This window comes from Pteropus medius, unplaced genomic scaffold (genome assembly GCF_902729225.1).
Source record: "Pteropus medius unplaced genomic scaffold, Ma_sr-lr_union100, whole genome shotgun sequence".
Lineage (NCBI taxonomy): Eukaryota > Metazoa > Chordata > Mammalia > Chiroptera > Pteropodidae > Pteropus > Pteropus medius.
The window spans coordinates 7,433,518-7,451,322 of record NW_024347788.1 but is presented as its reverse complement, the minus strand read 5'-3'; the positions used below and the strand labels follow the sequence as shown (position 1 = coordinate 7,451,322).

Below are 17,805 nucleotides of genomic sequence, written 5' to 3'. Positions count from 1 at the left end.
ATATTTTTTAAAAAAAATACATTTAACACATTGGTTTATGGACCCGAACAATCGCGAACGGTGTTGGGTACTCGAGCACACAGTGTTCTCATCAAGCTGGTTGTGCTGGTGAGAACTCCAACAAGCACGGGCTGACACACAGGGGTGAGTGAAGAGGACATTCTGTGTGTGCGCAGGAAAGATCATTCTATGAGTTCTGAGGAGGGAGTGAGCAGAATATAACCATACCGTGAAGCTGTTGTTAGCATTTTTTGTGCTTGCTTCAGCTACACTGGCATCTGAGAGGTCAACTTCATCAAATATCAGAGACTGTTAATGAAAAAGAACACAAACATATTAAATAAAAACTGAACTTAATGCTCCTCAATATTTATTATTATTATTTTTTTTACTATTAGGTCATGACTATGCGGGTATGTCAGGAATTAGGAAAAGAAAATGAAGAAAAATTTAAGGTAGTGATACTTTGTGAGTAAAACCACAAAGTATGAGTAACACATAAATCCCAAACTGAAAATGACTTGAAAGAGCTTTAGAACACTGTTTCAAAGCAAAATGCTCTGTGCACTTAGGAGCATAATCCATGGGGAACCTACTAAGTGTCACACACACACACGCGCACACGGGACAGTATCTCTAAACCTTGTAACAGCTTTGCCAGGAAGGCAGAGGAGACATCATTGCCCCACATGTGCTAAATGAGAAATGAAAAGAACGAGTCCAGGCTCAGATCATGGAATTTTCTGGACCTTATCTTCCTCATCTATAAATGTGTTCAAATGAGACGGTGAATCGCTCTGCGAATATAAGATGAATGTTTCTTTTATACTCTTAAAAGTGGTTTTCATCAAAAATTTTTCAGTGGTTAAAACCTCCACAGAAATGGAATCTCTAAAAATATACGATTTAGAAGTTAGAATATTCTAGTAAATAAATGTATCCTTCCCACTTTTAGTCACTTGGTTGTTGTTCATACTCGTTCAATGTTCTTCCAGCAAGGCGGGCAGAACAAGTCTCCTCTAGAAGTGTCAAAAAAGGGGGCCCCTTCCTGGACAGCCTCCACCGCCCCAAGATCTCCAGGGGGTGTGTTTCAATCCAACCAATCTGACTGGAAGACTCGTTCCCCGACTCGAGAGAATTTACAGTCTAGCACAGGTGATGAAACAGACACAGCTAATGTTAATGTGAGACAGACGATATATTAAAAGTGGAAGAGATGCCACAAAATGCTACGGACAGCCACAGATAGTTTACACTCTTTCCCTTGTGAGTAATGGAGTAAAGGCTATTTGAGGGGGATCTTAAACAAAATGAGGAATTTTGTCAAGTGGAGACAGGGGGGAGGCTATTTGGAGGTGAGGAACAGGGGCAAAGCCGAAAACTATCAAGCAGTCAGTGCTGCCGAGAAATAAACGTGAAAAGTCAGGATGGAGCCAGATCAGGGACAACCCTAGACACGGTGACTTTTAAAATAAGATTGATTATTTTATTTGGTTATTACTTCTACAGCTGCGTAAACTAAGAATTAGGTTTGTTTGTTGATTTGTTCTGACTTCCTGGTGCACAACTCTGCTATTTATATCAGAAACATACATTTTTTTTTAATATGGAAATGATCAATTACTCAACTGGCACAGTAGCAAGAAATCGTAATGTTTATTTTTGAAGGTCTACTAAAATAGCAGTTCTAAACGGAAACTCATTCTTACAATTTTTTTCTCCCCAAACTATCTGATTCTTATTTTATTCAACTGTTACATGAAAATTATTTAAAGCCGTAATCTTATTTGACTACGATTTTTATTCTTAACCACTAGCATAACTGAGTGGTGATTCTGTGTGTCAGGCAAACACCTCAAGTCTGTTATCTCGTTTAAACCCCTTCTCAACATCGCACGCTGTCTGTCCACAGCCACTTCCCTGGAAAGTGCTAGAACTGGGATACGAACTCTTGTCTGAAACCAGAGAATGGTTTCTTAGCAACTACAGAAATTCTCTCTCATGGCCAGGGAAAGATTTATGAGGTAAAAAGTATCAAGGAGAGGGGGGAAATCCAAAATTTTGAGTTTATTGTATCTGATAAGGTTACATTTAGTGTTTCATTTTAACTGGAAGGAAAGAAGGAAGGAAGGAAGAAAGCAAAATACACTGGAACCTTCCTGCTCGATTGTCCTTCGGGGACACCGTGAAAGTGACTTGAATTAGCTCCCTTGGGATTTGGTCCAAGAGGGATCACGTTTACACTGAACTCACATAAGAGCAGTCAGGCTGTAGTGGGCCCGTGACAAGAACAGTGACAGAACCAAACTTCCAAACCCATCCCCAACCTCAAGCGCTTGCGCTAGAATTCTCTCGAGTTACCTTTGAGTCCTTTGCATAATAAAGCGTACGGCCTCGAAGCTTGAAGTACCGCTTCTTCCACCGTTGGAAAGAACTGGTTTGCTTCAACAGCTGCCCCTCTTTAATACTGGTCTGGGGAGAAGCAGAAGTACAATGCCATGATTAAAATGAAATTCGAAACCAAAGATATTCAGAATTAATGACACACTATCATTAACGTTTTGAATATTGTTTCCCGTGTCCTACAAATGACACGAGAGTATTTTCTTCTCCTTCTTGTCCAACCAAGGGAGCTCATGTGCAAAGTCCCAAGGAGCAAAGGGAAATTGGACAGGGTTCCCTGACCTCTGAGTAGTCGGAAATAGTATGGAAGGCACATGCACGTAAACCAACACTCGCAATACAGGGTGATGCATACACTGACTTGTATACAGTAAGCGTTTAATAAATGACAGAAAGGACAGAGGTGCAGTATAATATAATGGTTAAGGAGGCATGGGCTTCTCATCCCCGTGACTATTTTTATAACTGGCAATTTGTACTTAACCCCTTTCACCTTCTTCACCCACCGCCCCCTCCCCGACTCCTCCCATCTGCAACCCTCATGAAAACGCTCAATAATATTATAATAACTACGCGTGGTATCAGATGGGCGCTGGTCATCTCTTATGGTATATAAAGGTCTAATCGTTATGCTGTACGCCTGAAACAAACAGATGTCAACGGTAATTCAAATTTTTTAAAAAACGAAAGAAAGGCATGGGCTCTGGAGCCAGAACCCCTGTTTGTGCTCAGCTCCGGGTGCCACCACTGAGTAGCTGGATGATCTTAAGCAACCTACTACACTTCCTGACGCCTTTATTTATTCATCTATAAAAGGGATGAATGACAACTTACAGGGCTGTGGCGAGGCATAAATGAAAAACTCGTAAAGGATTACTGCACGGCACACAGTAAGTGATCATTAAATGTCAATTGTCATTAGCCATATGTTAGTGTAACAAACACATATTCAAAGCACCGTGCCTGGTGGTCCAGAGAAGGATCAGCTCCACCTCAGAGGGAGCCTGGGGTGGGTCTCAAAGGACTTTATCGAAATGGCCAGGAATGGGGAAGGGTATTTTAGGTGTGTGCAAAAGCAGAAAAGTTTAAAACAGCATGGCTTATTTGGGGATCTTCAAAGAGCTTTTGGTTGTAAATGCAGATGGGGTTTACCAGGCGGGGCGGAGACGTGGCTGAGAGAAGTAGGCAGGGGCTCTGTGATGCTGGGCCAGACGCTGTGCTAAGCCCTTTGTGATGCAAGTTCACTTCGTCATCAACCCTCCCACTTCGCCTAGTATCAATCCCTGACTTGGTCCCTCCCTCCACGACGGTGCTTTGCGTTCGAGTGGGCACCCGAGCTCCTCCCCGAGGACCCACCATCTCCTCGAGGGCTCTTCCCTCAGATATCCTTCGCCTCCGATTCTCCGACCTTCTCGACGGGACCCACTGCATCGACCTCCAATTTAATACAGCAACGTGTTCCCCATCTCGATCTTTCTTACTCTCCCATGCGAAGTACTCTGCATCTTCTAATGTGTAACGTAAGTTACGTATTTATTATGTCTACTGATGTGTTTATTATGTTTATTGTTACCTATTAGAGTAGAAGATCCCTGAGTTTATTTTATCTAGTAAAGTTAAATTTACTATTTCATTTTAACTGGAAGGAAAAAGAGAGAAAGGAGGAAACTAAACTTAAAGCAAACGAAGCTTATAGCCTTGCTGTGACATTGTCCTTAGGAGACATGTCACAGGACTGAACTCAAAATGATCCTCTTGGGATGGGGCCCGAGATGGATCATGTTTATCCTGAATTCACAGAGGAGCATTAATGCTATAGCAAGCCTCCAAGACAAAAACAGCTCATAGAACCACGATTTTAATCCATCCCACCGGGTTGCACATGATAATAGCTTAAGTACCAAGAACATCATCTAGCATGTACGATACTGAGACCTATATGAATGTAGAGCAGGTACTGAGATCAAACCCGTCTGCTCAATTCAAGTTTATTCCCAATTTTTACCTTACACTGTCTTTTATCATCAACGTGACATAAAATATTGAAAAGAGTCTGCCGTCACTAATAAGGCAGTTAATTACATTAATGCTTACTTTCAATCTCAATAAGAGATCTTCCCTACAGTTTGCTCAAACTGGTCCTCTAGGAATGGTGAGATCATTACAATTTAATGATAACGAAATACTTTGAAACTTTAGTACCGAAGAGCTCAGTCTGGACCGAGACACAGTCTTCCAGCCAGGCTCTGCCACACGCTAACAGCATGAATCTGGGCCAGCAACTTCAGCTGTCTGTGCTCCGGTTTCCTCTCTTAAAATATGGGACTAATAATCCCAACTTCACAAGCTCGTTGCATCTAATTTAATTATAAGATGATGCCTGGAGAGCACTTAGCACACTGTCTGGGTTACAGAAAACATTCAATAAGTGGCAGAAAGTGTTGTCATTATGATATCATTATGCTATTAAGTTCAGGGAGTATTTGCCAGGCACCAAATTATAAGAGCTTCTTGGAAGAAGGGAATTCGCGTTCAGAGGCCACTGTAAGGGCAAGTAACAGCTGGAGCAGGGCAGAGTGTCAAGGGATGAGGCTGAGGGAGACGAGCTGGAAGCTGCGGGCCACGACGGGGAGTCTGCTTTTCATTCTAAGTGCAAAAAGCTAGAAAAATGTTTGAAGCAGGAGAGAGAGAGAATGGGGAGCTGGGTGAGAAAGTGGGGGACAAGTTAAGAGGCTGCTGTAGTTATCCAAGAAAGAGACACCAGAAGCTCGAACTAAGGTTCTAGCATCACTGAGATGGGACAATCTGAGATGTTACTTTGGAGCCAGAATCTACTGGGCTTACTGGCAGCCATGAAGGACGAGACACAGAAGAGAACCAAGGAGAAGGCTAAGCATTTGGCTTGGGCAACTACATGCGAAGGACCGAGAGAGAAAGGGCAGTGAGAAGCGCATGGCGGCCGCATCTGACGTGACCCAGCGTGGAGAGTCTGCGATTCTTAAACCCAGACACGAGGTACTGAAACGCTACGCAAACGTAACTTACCCGAAGAACAAATCACTTGGAAATTTGAATTTTTGAGTGTACTGGGAGTTTTGCAAAGTTCTGTTTAAGGCAATCGGGAAGAAAATGGAATGTGTGTTCTCTCTGTGTTCTACACGCACGGTTTGAAGAAAGTGTAAGTAAGCCACTGCTTCCCCTGCACGGTCATCAGAGTGACTTTTAGAAATGGAAACCTGATTCGATTCTGCCACAGCTTAAAGCCCTGCACTGGTTCTCGACGACCGGCAGCATGAAGTCTAATCTTCTATACGTACCAAAAAAAGACCCCGTACGATGCTCTCCAACCTCGTCGCCTGCCCTTCCCACGCTCTTCCCAACTCTGCCCCGAATGTCCCTGCCTCAATCTGCCTGTCTCGAAAGCTCCTAATCGCCTCAACTCTACCCAGTGCCACTGCTCTGTGAAGGCTTCTCTGACCCCACGGGAAGAAGGGACCACTCCTGCCTTTGTCCCTCTGAGTCGATCTGTGTAACGGCAGCGAACGGCATCCATCGGTTTACATGTTTGTGGTCCTGCCATGCTGTGACTCTCATAAGAGCAAAGACCGTGTCCCATGTATTTTAACAACATCTCTATCTGACACATTAGCTGCCACCTTAGAGCCTCCATAAGTGTTGAAAGGAACAATTTTTAGTTAGGGTGTAAAATGGTAAGATAATTTTGTATTTTTGAAGAATAAAAAATTAGAAAACAGGAAATGATGGCTGAAAATGATTCCATGGCCTCCAGCATTCAGCAGGTCTGAGCCTGCCATTTCCAGGTCTGTAAACAAGCAGATACAATGCACAAAGGCGGATGAGCCTCAGGTGCAGTCCTGGTGACAGGGTCGAGAGAGACAGCCAGAGGGACAGCAAAATGTCGATTTTGACTTTAAGAATACAGCTCACTTAGAGATGGTCTTTACATAGTCACTCGAAGCGAATAATTTATCTGCTTTTTTTTTCTGTATAACTTTATGGTCTTTAAATCTTGCATAAGCATGGATTAATCTGCAACATACGAGGCCGTGGGAAATAAAAAGATGGGGAAGATAAAGTCCTCACCTTCACATATTTACGAACTTCTCTGTGTTACAGTATGTAAACAGTTAATTTTAAATTCTTCAAGGGGAAAAAAAAAAGAAGGAAAATCGTTCTGAAGCTAGCTTGCTTTTCTCTAAGAGATGTGATTTAAAAGATTTAAGTAGGAGACAGTTATCTACATGAAAGCTAATCCCCAAAATAAACTTCTGTTTATATACAGCTAGTTAAACAAATACTTATATAAGCAAAAACATAACAAAAAATGATTAATTTGCAACAGCTTTAGCAAATATAATCATATAATCAAAGTGCGGTTCAAAGAAAAACATGTGACTCCAAAAATCTCAAAATACTTATTCTAAGTGAAAATCTCAAAATACTTATTCTAAGTGAAGAAACAGAGAAGCAGTCTTTAAAATCATAATATTTATACTATTCAAATATTAATATTCCACTATAATAACGAAACTAGTAACAGATATAAGAAAGTGGATCAGAGTTATAATTACAAATCTATTAACATTAAGTATTAGATTTTAATTTTATTTTGTTCACAATCTCTCGGATAAGGGATAAGCTCTCCTCTCCCTCAAAAATGGGTTTAGGACATTTACATTAACCGCCATTTAGTCTTATAATCTGGCAGATATTAGTTTAGTCCTATCTGACTCTTACGAAAAATCAGTAAAGCCATATAGACCTCAACTGTAATCTGACAATCCAGTTTCCAAATATTAAAAACAAAAAGGAAAATGAATTTAGCTTTGAAAAAAATATTTCCATAAAATAAGCTTTAACTTGAAAGCTGTCTTATCTAGCTGGCTTTCTGAGACTGTTTTTCTAGTCCAACGTCCTAAAGCTGTGGTATTGCTCACTTCGTGCCTCCTGCTTCGAGCCAACAACAGTACTTTCTCTTTTAAGTTAAACACATGCGGGTGCTCTACACATTTCAAAACATCGCTTGTGCCACGAGTCCAAGTTACTTAGATGGAATGCTACCTTAATGCGCTAAGCAGAGTGCAACTTTGCACACAGGGTTTTTTTGGTAAGCTAAGAATCTTTGAAAAATCAGTTACTGCCTGATTGATCTCATAAATGTACATTTTATATGTTAACTATTCTGGGCCATCAGATAGGCAGGATAAAAAGCTTGATATGACAAAGTGGAAATGTCGGCGATGACTCCTCTTTTACAGATGCCTTCGAAACTTCCAGAAGAATCTCTCGCTTATCCTATTCTTGTCACATTATGATCCCTAACTTCTCTTCTAGGAATGGGAACGGAATTCGTTGTGATGGGAAGAGGTGGGTTGTTACGGACTGAATGTCTGTGTCCCCCAGAAGTGAAATCCTCACGCCCAATTTGATGGTTTGAGGAGGTAGAGCCTTGGGGAGGTATTGGGTCATGAGGGGAGCGCCCTTGATGTGGGATGAGTGTCGTCATCAAAGAGACCCCAGAGAGTCCTCTCGGCCCTTCTACTGCGTGAAAACACAGCTAGAAGATGGCCATCTGTGAACGAGGAAGCAAGTCCCCACCAGACACCAGCGCCTTGATCTTGGACTTCCCAGCCTCCCAAACCGTGAGAAATAAATATTTGTTGTTTGAGCCACCCAGTTTACAATATTTTTGTTACAGCAGCTCGCATGGTCAAAGACATGGGTCGACCGAGTTCTCAACACTCTAGGTTTTGTATGTAATCACTTCTCTCCTGTCTCTTTTAACTACTGCCTACTCCATTCCCCCAAAGAGAATTTTCTTTGCCATCTACACTTTCTAATCCATTCTGTCAAATAAGCTCCGGAAAAGCTGCGTATGCCTTCCTGGGTGTCTGGACAGAAAACTCTAACATTGTGAGTCTATCTGACATTCTTTAACGGTAAGCCTCTTTAGTTTTACAGACTAAAGTGGAAATAATACCTGTATGTCAGTCACAACGTGCTATGATGACACGTGAGATCATGGACATGAAAGAATACATAACTCTTTAAAAATGTGGCATGACAAGATATTATCAATATTTGTCCCCATAGGAAGCGTTCTTATAGGAAAGATTTTATCTCTTCACTTCCTTGCCTCCTGCCACAGCCTCAGCTCCAGCTTCTCTCCTTCCCTTGGACTCAGCAGCTCCCCGAATGCCTTCTGGGCTGTCGGTTTCCCCCTCACTCACCCATGCTCCTCGCAAGGGGTGGAATCATCCCCGATTAAGAGATTCAATCCCACCAAATCCTAGTTTAAGATGCACAGTGTAATTCCAGCCTGACTGACGGGGCACAGACTCTTGCTTCCACAAGTGAACACCTGAGCTTCATCTTCAGCAGCCAACAATCCTGCATTTACCTGGCAGCAGCGTAAAAGAGAGATACCTGCTAATCCCCAAATCCTCCATGTTTCCCTATGTCCAAGCTTTCCATGAGCTCCCTCTACTCATACACTGCCTCCTGCACCTTCTTGTAAACGTCCCAACCCCATCCCATCATCCTTCAAGGCTCAGGCCACCCTCACAGCCTAGGTGCACCCATGCTCAGATAATGTTTACAGCATTAATCATATAAGAATTTGTTTAAATTTGTATCTCTCGTATTTATTTTTCCATCTGACAGATGGCCATATATTTGATGCTAACAAAGTAATTAATACATGTTAACTGATTTATTGAATAATCCGAAAAGGAAAACTTAGAAAGATTAAAACTTTTTTTTTCTTTGACTGATAAGAATTTGGAGAATTTAATGGAGCAAGATATTTCAATGTTTCTTTCCAGCAAGTCAGTATACTGGCAGAAAGTATAAAAGAAATAGACCTGACCCCTAAAAAGAGCCCTAGGTCAGGATCCACTTCTGACTCTACCATTTATTAGCTTTGTGGCCTCAAACATGTAAAAAGATCTATAAACCTAAATTTCCCTACTTGTAAGATGAGGATAAATAATACCTGCCCTGTATTCCTCAGAGTTGTTAACTTGAAACAAAATGAAACAAAATGATGTGTAAATACCTTTCATAAACTCTCAGATACTATATAACGCACCGTAAGGGACTCAGCACGTCACACTTTGAGAAAAAGGTGTTGGAAGTGAGGCTGACACAAGTTAAAAGAGAGAGAACCTTCCTGAACAACGGCCTAACGCTTATACTTAGAAAAATTATCAAAGACCACATATAACCACGTATAACCTACAGTATACAGTCCCAAAACGAGTAAAGCTTTCTAAACATTTCTAATAAGAACAGAAATCAATCATGAAATTGTATTTAATAAAGCAATGGTTCAGAGTTTGTAACTGCTATATAATATGATTTTATTTCTCAGAGCATCGATCTTGTTTACCGGTAAGAATCAGAAAATGATGACAATGGCTGCTGGATGACACCACCTGGAGGCCTCTGGTACTTCAAAATTTAATTAGCCCCAAACTGACAGCTCTACCTCACTGAGAGCAGAGTCCCAGCACTTATCACCGCCCCAGCACAGAGAACAGCTCTGACTTATTCCCTACAAATGAATGGATGACGTGAAGGCGGACATTCAGGGAGGACAGCTGAGATGTCCTCTGGGGGGAACCTGAACTGGACAGTGTCTTAAAAAAACCGTGGGCAGGAAACTCAACGGCATTCTGGGATCTGGGCCCAGGGCTGCCTGTCTTGTGGCCATGTCTTTCTCGTCTGCAAACGTCTCTGCAGAAAATGTAAGCATTTACCATTTGATCTCATTCTGATGCATCTGTTGGCCTCCTGTTAAACTGCTTCAAGCCTGGCTTTTCTATCTGCCACCAAAATTTCCCATCAGTTCCTCTTGATTCTAGGACCTTTTGGCTTTGTGCCTTGTACCCTTCTCTCCCCTTCAGAATTTTGTCTAACCATGAATTTCTTACTTCCTTAAAATCAAATTCGAGATCTTTACTGAAATGAGTACATATGTTGCATTAAGCTTCATCGAGTATACCAGCTGTTGTAAAATCCAGCTGGTCGTCTGAGTCACCGGGAACACCTTACTGAGATTAACGCCTGGGAGGTGTGGGCTCAACAGGCTTGGAGTAGAAGCATCGGAAGCTGCACGCATTAAAATCTCTTTTGATGGTTGTAACTGTCACCCAGGCTTCATAAACACTCTCATAAATGACACTGAGTATAATAATTTGTAGACGCCTTTAAAAAGATAGAATGCAGCATTTTTTTCATTCGCCTTTAACCGATACTATTCAATCTCACCATTTGTCCTTACCTGGCTCTGAGCATTTAAAAAATTGGTGTAAGAACCTTCCTCAAACACATCTCTAGGGAGGCACTGAATCTCTCATACTGAACGTGTTTCTTTCTGTGTGCGTGGAGCCGGCTCACATGCCATGCCGACCCTCTTCCCATCCCCACTGGCTCTGCTCCAAGGCAGGTGGGGGGAGTGGCGGGGTGCGGGGGGGGGCGTTAATCACTCTCGCATGCTCGCTCAAGCTCTTCCCTTCCTCGCCTTGAGAACCAGCCACGCACAAGAAACCAGGCGATTCTCAACAACCATTCCGAGAGAAAACTGACTTGATTTGCAGAAGTCTAGACTAAGACTTCCAAACGAAGAGAGGAAGCCCCGGGACCTGGGAAATGCGGGGCGGGGGCTGATAAGGAGGAGAAGACCCCCGAGTGTGTCTCCGTCCCAAAGCACCCCGCAGCCTGTGCTGGCACCGGCCTCATCCAGCAAGGAAGCAAATGCTGGCAGGAGGACCGCGGTGGGAACGACGCAAGGACGGTTCGGCGGGACGGTAACGCAGCAGGAGGGGGCGCCCCAGCACGAGAGGGCGCCCCAGCATGAAAGGGCGCCCCAGCTTCCCGGAGAACGGGGACCGGGGGTGCTTCTGGACCCAGTCCTCAGGGCAATACAATAAGGTGATTCGGGTGCTTTGCCTTTTATGACATCACAAAACATTTTTTATAAACTGCCACTTGAGCGGCGGGCGGGGGGGGGGGCGGGGCGCGGGGCGTCTAGCAGTTTTGTGTATCACAATAACCTGAGGACACAGGACGGGCACTTTGGAGAGCCAAAGCAGGACCTGAGCAGCGGCTTCCCATGCTGGGCGCCACGGAGGGGACTCTACAGCCCCAAGAAATACAGCCCCAAAGCCCCGAGGCAAGATGATTATACGCATTTAATATGATGATATTTAATATTTATACAATGTTCATTTAATGGCATTTAATGTTCTAGAACTTTGTGAAACACTTTCATTTGTGGTTATTCATATACAACCACTGTTGTTTTTGGAAAAATTTCCCACACCTAAGTTTATTTTTACGTATAAGACACACACACCGTATTCGGGCTGTCCGGGGCGCGTGTGCTGAGACTGTCGCCTGGTCACCCGGCCTGCAGGCGGCTCACAGCCTCCGGCCCCGTGCGTGCACCTGCCCGTTAAGTCAGGTGACGCATAAACTCTAACGTGGCTCTGAGGTCCCGCAGCGCCTCATCCTCCAACCCAGCGAGGAAGAGGCTTTGCACCACGACCCGAGGACCCCTCCCGCGTGCAGACGAGAACGTTCCGACCTGTCACGCGGGGCCAGGCACCTGCTGCTCCTCCGACCCAGGGACGGAGGGCAGGGACCCCCGTGAAGCTACGACGTCCCTTCGCCGCAGCACGCGGAGTGCATTCTCGACGTCGTCAGCATTACGTCTGAAGTACTGTAACTGCTAATATTTGGGACCCATATTTAAACATAAATCAATGCATTCTAAAGCAAAATCATGGACGTTATCCAACGTATTCTAATTGCCCTCTATATCAATAAACCACCTAATGAGTCCTACTTTGTCCCTTATACTGGTTTGTAATTTTCTTCAGAAAAGCTATAGATATATAATTGCCTTCCTGAGACACTAGTTATTTTGTAAACTTTTAATTAATTCCTAAAATTAAGCTTTCTCTCTGTTTTTTTATATGTTCCTTTTTTAGGAGTTTCTAAATGTGTTTTTCTAATAGGTAATATTAAAGAGATAAAAATATATGATTTTATAACGTACTATTATACTTTTATTTAAAGAAGATACAAAATGTGCATACACACCAGGTATGCTTCCCCCCCGCCCCCCATAAAATACAATGAACTACAGCATGTCACCACAGGGTGGTGGCAGTGTCATACCTATGACTCAGGTTTTTCTTTCAGAGCCAGGAACAAGGATGGGCCTTTTGTCAATTAGATGAACCCTGCCAACAACCGTGAGTGGCACATAATAAAGAATTCTGTGGTAAAGGAGTAAAAAAGCCATTCTGCCAATTCCGAATTCACTTCTTCCTTTATTAAACACCCTTACTCACTTCCAAAACAAAAAACCCCTTTGTCCACACGTGACATTTTGATGTGACCACTTTCCGACACGGCTACCATGACACAACAAGTTTGATTCAGGGGCATTTAGATGTGGCCTAAAATAAACCACTGAACATTACACTTATTTTTTTAAACTAGTAACTAATGTGCAGAACAGACAAGCTCACGCCGTGCCTGAGCATCATTCTGCTGCTCTCCCGCTGCTCCCCCTGCCGACTGCAGTTTGGGTGAGGCAGGAACTGGGGGTTGGGGTTGGGGTGGGGCCGAGATGGGATGGAGCAGGTGAAGCTCTAGCAGAAGGAGATTATGGAAGACGTGGCAGACCAACCACATGTAACCAGGAATCATGTTCACCACATGTATTTATCTCGGAAAGGGCTAGTAACCATCGTCTGCACAATCGTGTGCTTATTTTCTGGAATTTAAATTGTACGTTCAATAATCTGCCTCTCAAGCCTCTGGTTCTTCCCCAGAGATTACCTGGGTCCCAAATGCGTAGGAAATTCTCAGATTTCTGCCAATTCATAGTTAGGTAGTAGGTAGGTAGACACATATATGTTATATTTAAAAAGGACCGATATCTCTATAAGGATAACCCAGTTCTCATAGATTTTTAAAAAACATCTTAACTGTTGATGGAAATGAATAAAATCAAATGTGACTGTCCACTGCAATTAGGACAGGGCAGAGGAAAGGTCAGAGGCTGTGCAAATGACTGTGCAAATGACTGTGCAAATGACTGTGCAAATGACTAGGTAAACAGTATACACACACACACCTAATACCACCGTGGGTTCTGTGCTTTGTTCGTGACAGTCTGTTCCTTTATCTGGATCCATCCCCTGCTGTCTATTTATTCCTCCTCTGAGACCCTCCCCCGCCACCCTCCTCCTCTCCCCTCCCACAAAACCGAGCTCCGCCCTCCTTTAGGCTACTTGGGGACCTCGTTGGAACGTCTCTCCTCGTGACGCAGTGTGATCATCTGGCTACGTGAATCGCAGAGGTGCAGAGTCTGGCTCCATGGCTGACGAGCTGTTCAAGCCCTTGAGAAATAACCTTTCTGTGCCTGAGTTTCCTCTCATTTAAACGTGGATGACGACGATGACCACGAGCTCGCAGGGGTGTTGCGAGGACTGGATGAGTCGAAGTATGTAAAGTACTGACAGCGGCTCCCAGCGCATCACGCTTAGTAGATATTCGCTGATCCTACGTGATTCTTTTTCCTGCTCTTTATTGGGCAGTAAACGTCCCACAGGCGGCACCGTGCTGACTTCATCTCCGCGTCCCTGGTCCCACGCTCCTCAGCGGGATTCATCGTTCGTGAAACTCAACTGAACTACTTCCTCCGCCCTCCGTCTCTGATCGTTCCCTCCCTGCCCTTGCTTGGCATGTCTGATCTTAAGAAGGAAAAACTTTTTTCACCTCTTGAGTCCATCCTAGGTCACAATCTATGCCTTTCTCCCCATGACTCTAAAACTTCTTAAAAAAAAAAAAAGACTATTCTTTTGCGTCTCTCCTTTTCTTCGGCCTAACTGCATAGCTTTCACTCTTTCTTCAAGAAAACTGCCCTTGACTATTTCCAGTTATATCCCACGAGCCACATCTCTCCGGGTAAACTTATCCCTTTACTTTGCTCCAATTATGTCCTCTAAACATACACATAACTCCCAAAACTTCTACATTTATTCTCAAAGTTTCACTCCAGCTCCGTTGACAACTGCTTATGTGACATCTCCACATGGAGATTCTCTCACCACCTGAAACTCAACAAGTACTTTATATGGCAAGTAATATATGTCTTAGTAATATACGTCTCATAGAGAAAAAGGAAAAAACACATTGATCTGGCTCAGGAAACCTAGATGCGAATTCTGAAACTTCCAGTGAACAACTACCCAACCCTGAGTAAAAGTCCCTCATCCTATTCGGAATTCCAGATGAACTCAGCACCCTCCACAGCAACTCTGCTCCTCGTCCCGCGATCCCATCTGCTAGCAGCAAGCGGCAGCATTCCCCGAAGCACACCATCCCCAGACTTCCAACCTCTCTTGGATTCTCCCTTGTCCCGAGATTCTCTAGTCTTCCCTCAAAATGCTTTCGAAATCTGGTCTTCCTTTCTGCTTCAACGGCAAGTGCCCCGATTCTAGCACCTTCATGACTTCTCACCTACACCTAGCGAATCACCTCCTGTGCAGAAGGGAAGACTAGCGCTAGAGGAAGAAGCACCTGCTGGGGACAAGAGCTGGTCCAGCTAGACCGACCGCCACCAGCACGGACCCTACATTTGGAAGTACTGCTCCCCTTTTAAGTTTGGCCAAGCGTGGAAGACAGCTCTTAAAGACCCTTAATAAACTGGAGGCAAAACAGATCAAACAAGTCTTCACCAAAGGTTGGCAATCACATAAGGGACAAGACGGGATGATCCTAGACAATATGAACAAAAAACCTCTCGTCCTCCCCAATTTTTTTTCTTTTATCAATACCCACCTCCCCCAAAGAGGGACCACAGGACGTGCCTGTCTCGGCTCCCCCAGCAGCGCACACGAGATGTCCCCCTGCCAACAAGGGGCACGAGCTCAGGGAGACACCACACTCAAGGTCTCTGGATCAAAATCAAGGAGCCGGGCCCTCGTCTTCGCCTGTTCAGGGCCTGTTCTCACAGCTCTTCCTCGCTCACAGGGAGGCGGGCTGGCTGGGGCGGGGGCCTCGGCCGAACAGCATGATCTGGAAGCTCCCTATTGTTCATAAAGACAATCACGTGGACATAAACATGAAAAACACACCGTCTTCCTGACACCAAACGGATTCTCCGCACTTCCTCCTTCCAGAATGATTTCCTGACGATGCAGAGGTCACCCTATCGCTTCCGTGTTCAGAATCTTTGCTGGTTGTTCATAAACCACAGACTTCAACAAAAACTCTGCGTTGAAGGCCCTTGACTGGCCACATCTTTACTGCTTTGGTGGCCTCCTCTCTCGTGCAGTGTCCACCCGCTCCTGCGGCTAATGCTCCTGGCGAACTGGTCCACTTGTGGTCAGCCGAACAAGACACACATCCTCCCATCTCGCGGCCTTTGTGTCAGTGGCTTTCCACGGGCCCAGAATGCTCTTCTCCAGGATTTCCCCCCTCAGTGATCTGCCCTTACATGCTGCACGTAACTTCCCTCTTCCCAAATGTGTCACCTGAACAAGCGGAGCTCACTGGTTGGCAATGCCACGTGCTCGGTCCTCCCAGAGCCCGATCTGTAAGAGGCAATGGATTCGCAGAGGAGAGGGATGCGCCGAGAATATTTACTCTCAGGAGCTCATCGCTCTCGTTTTCACTGCTGTCAGTGGTGTATGAAAACTGAAAAACGCTTTACAGCATGAGAGTAAAATAAATCATAACACGGGGTGCGTTACCCGCTCAGTCTTTAGAAGACTCTTTCCCCCGGACCCCGAAGTCACTGTAGGAGGCTATTTTTATTTCCTCTTCATCCTCCTCAAACTCCAATTCACTTGAGAAAAGCTATGTTGAAAAGTGGATGTTTCTGCTGTTGTTGGGATGAAATGGAACATTTCCTTTCCTTCTCTAATTCGCATCTCCCTCCACCCGGATGCCTGTGTTAGTCCACAGCGTGTGGGGTACCCTAAGTACACACGAGTCTCTGCATGCACTCAGATCCTCCGCTGACATTTACAGAGCCACAGAGGACTCTCGTGCTTACTGCGTTTTTCCCTTGGAGGGTGAGGTGAATACGGGCTACACCACTCGGATGTCTAAGAAATACATATATATTCCTTAAGTGCAGAGGAAAAAACGAGGTTCGATGATTCATACATGAAACATATTGTATTTTAGATATCTTTTCGTTCATTTAACACGTTTATTGAGTGTGTACATGTCAGAAACGATTCTGAGCAATCATAAACAAAACCGCTAAAAATGCCTACGGTCATGGAGATAATAAGCTCATACTTAAGATTCTAGAAAAGATTTTAAACATCCTCTAATTCCATTTTAATGTACTTGCATAATAAAAGGTATGCATACTCTGGTCATCTCCTTATAAACTTTAATAAGCTAGTTTGTAACTATGACCCCAAAAATCTAAAAGTAGCACATAAAACAGGAAAGATAAAAGTTTAGAATAGTTTTGTACACGAGAAAGCAAATGGCCACCTTAGAGTAGCAGCATCAAAGTCCAAATGGGCTTTAACAAGAAAATTTACCACCTGGTTCCAAAAAAATGTTTGTCTTTTGCTTTTATCAAGTGTACAACCCTAGGTTGTAAAAGTTGAAAATTACACACATACACACATATAACTATACAAATTGTTTTAGAAGTCCAAGGTGATGTATATTTTTTTTAAAAAGCACCTCAGAAAATTTAAAAAAATTTAAATTATATTTGTTAGTCATTTAATACTGCTTTACTACTAATACCAGCTTTTCTTACAGTGGACGGATGGCAAGTAACCAAACTCAGAAACATTATGATGCGTGACTATTAGCTTTAGGCATTAAATAAAACTTTGTTTAATAAATATGAGCCTCCAGGTAGAAAGCTCCTGTGCAGAGCAGAGGAAAATCTGTGTGTGAGAGAAACAGCTAATAGTCCACCATAACCCCTTCTTCCCTCCTCCCGATACTTGGCCCGCTGGTTACAAATGCCATGTCCTGGCCTCCCCTGCGTGTGGCCGTGTGGCTAAGTCTACACTGAACGGATGTGAGTACCAGCAACGAGTATGACCTAAGTGTCATCCCCTCACGGTCACCTGATCTGGCTGTGGACTCTCTTTCCCACTCTCTGCTGGCTGGCAATGGCAATGACGTGAGCAACCTTGGAGGCTGCCCGGTGACACTACACTTCCCGGGTGTGACAGACTGAATTTTTGTGTACCCCCTCAAAATTCATATGCTGAAGCCTAATCCACAATATGACAGTTTGGGAGGTACCAGGTCACAAAGGCCAAGTCCTCATGAATGGAATCAGTGCCCCTATAAAAGACACGCTCGAGAGCTCCT

General features: G+C 44.0%; 1 protein-coding gene across 1 annotated transcript in view; it reads right to left on the bottom strand.

The window, feature by feature from the left end:
• Nucleotides 1-17,805, bottom strand: part of DGKH (diacylglycerol kinase eta) — a 163,123-nt gene that overhangs the window by 98,534 nt on the left and 46,784 nt on the right. Inside the window, 2 exon segments of the mRNA XM_039877212.1 lie at nt 229-309; nt 2,362-2,472. Of these exon segments, the coding sequence (XP_039733146.1) occupies nt 229-309; nt 2,362-2,472 (192 nt within the window).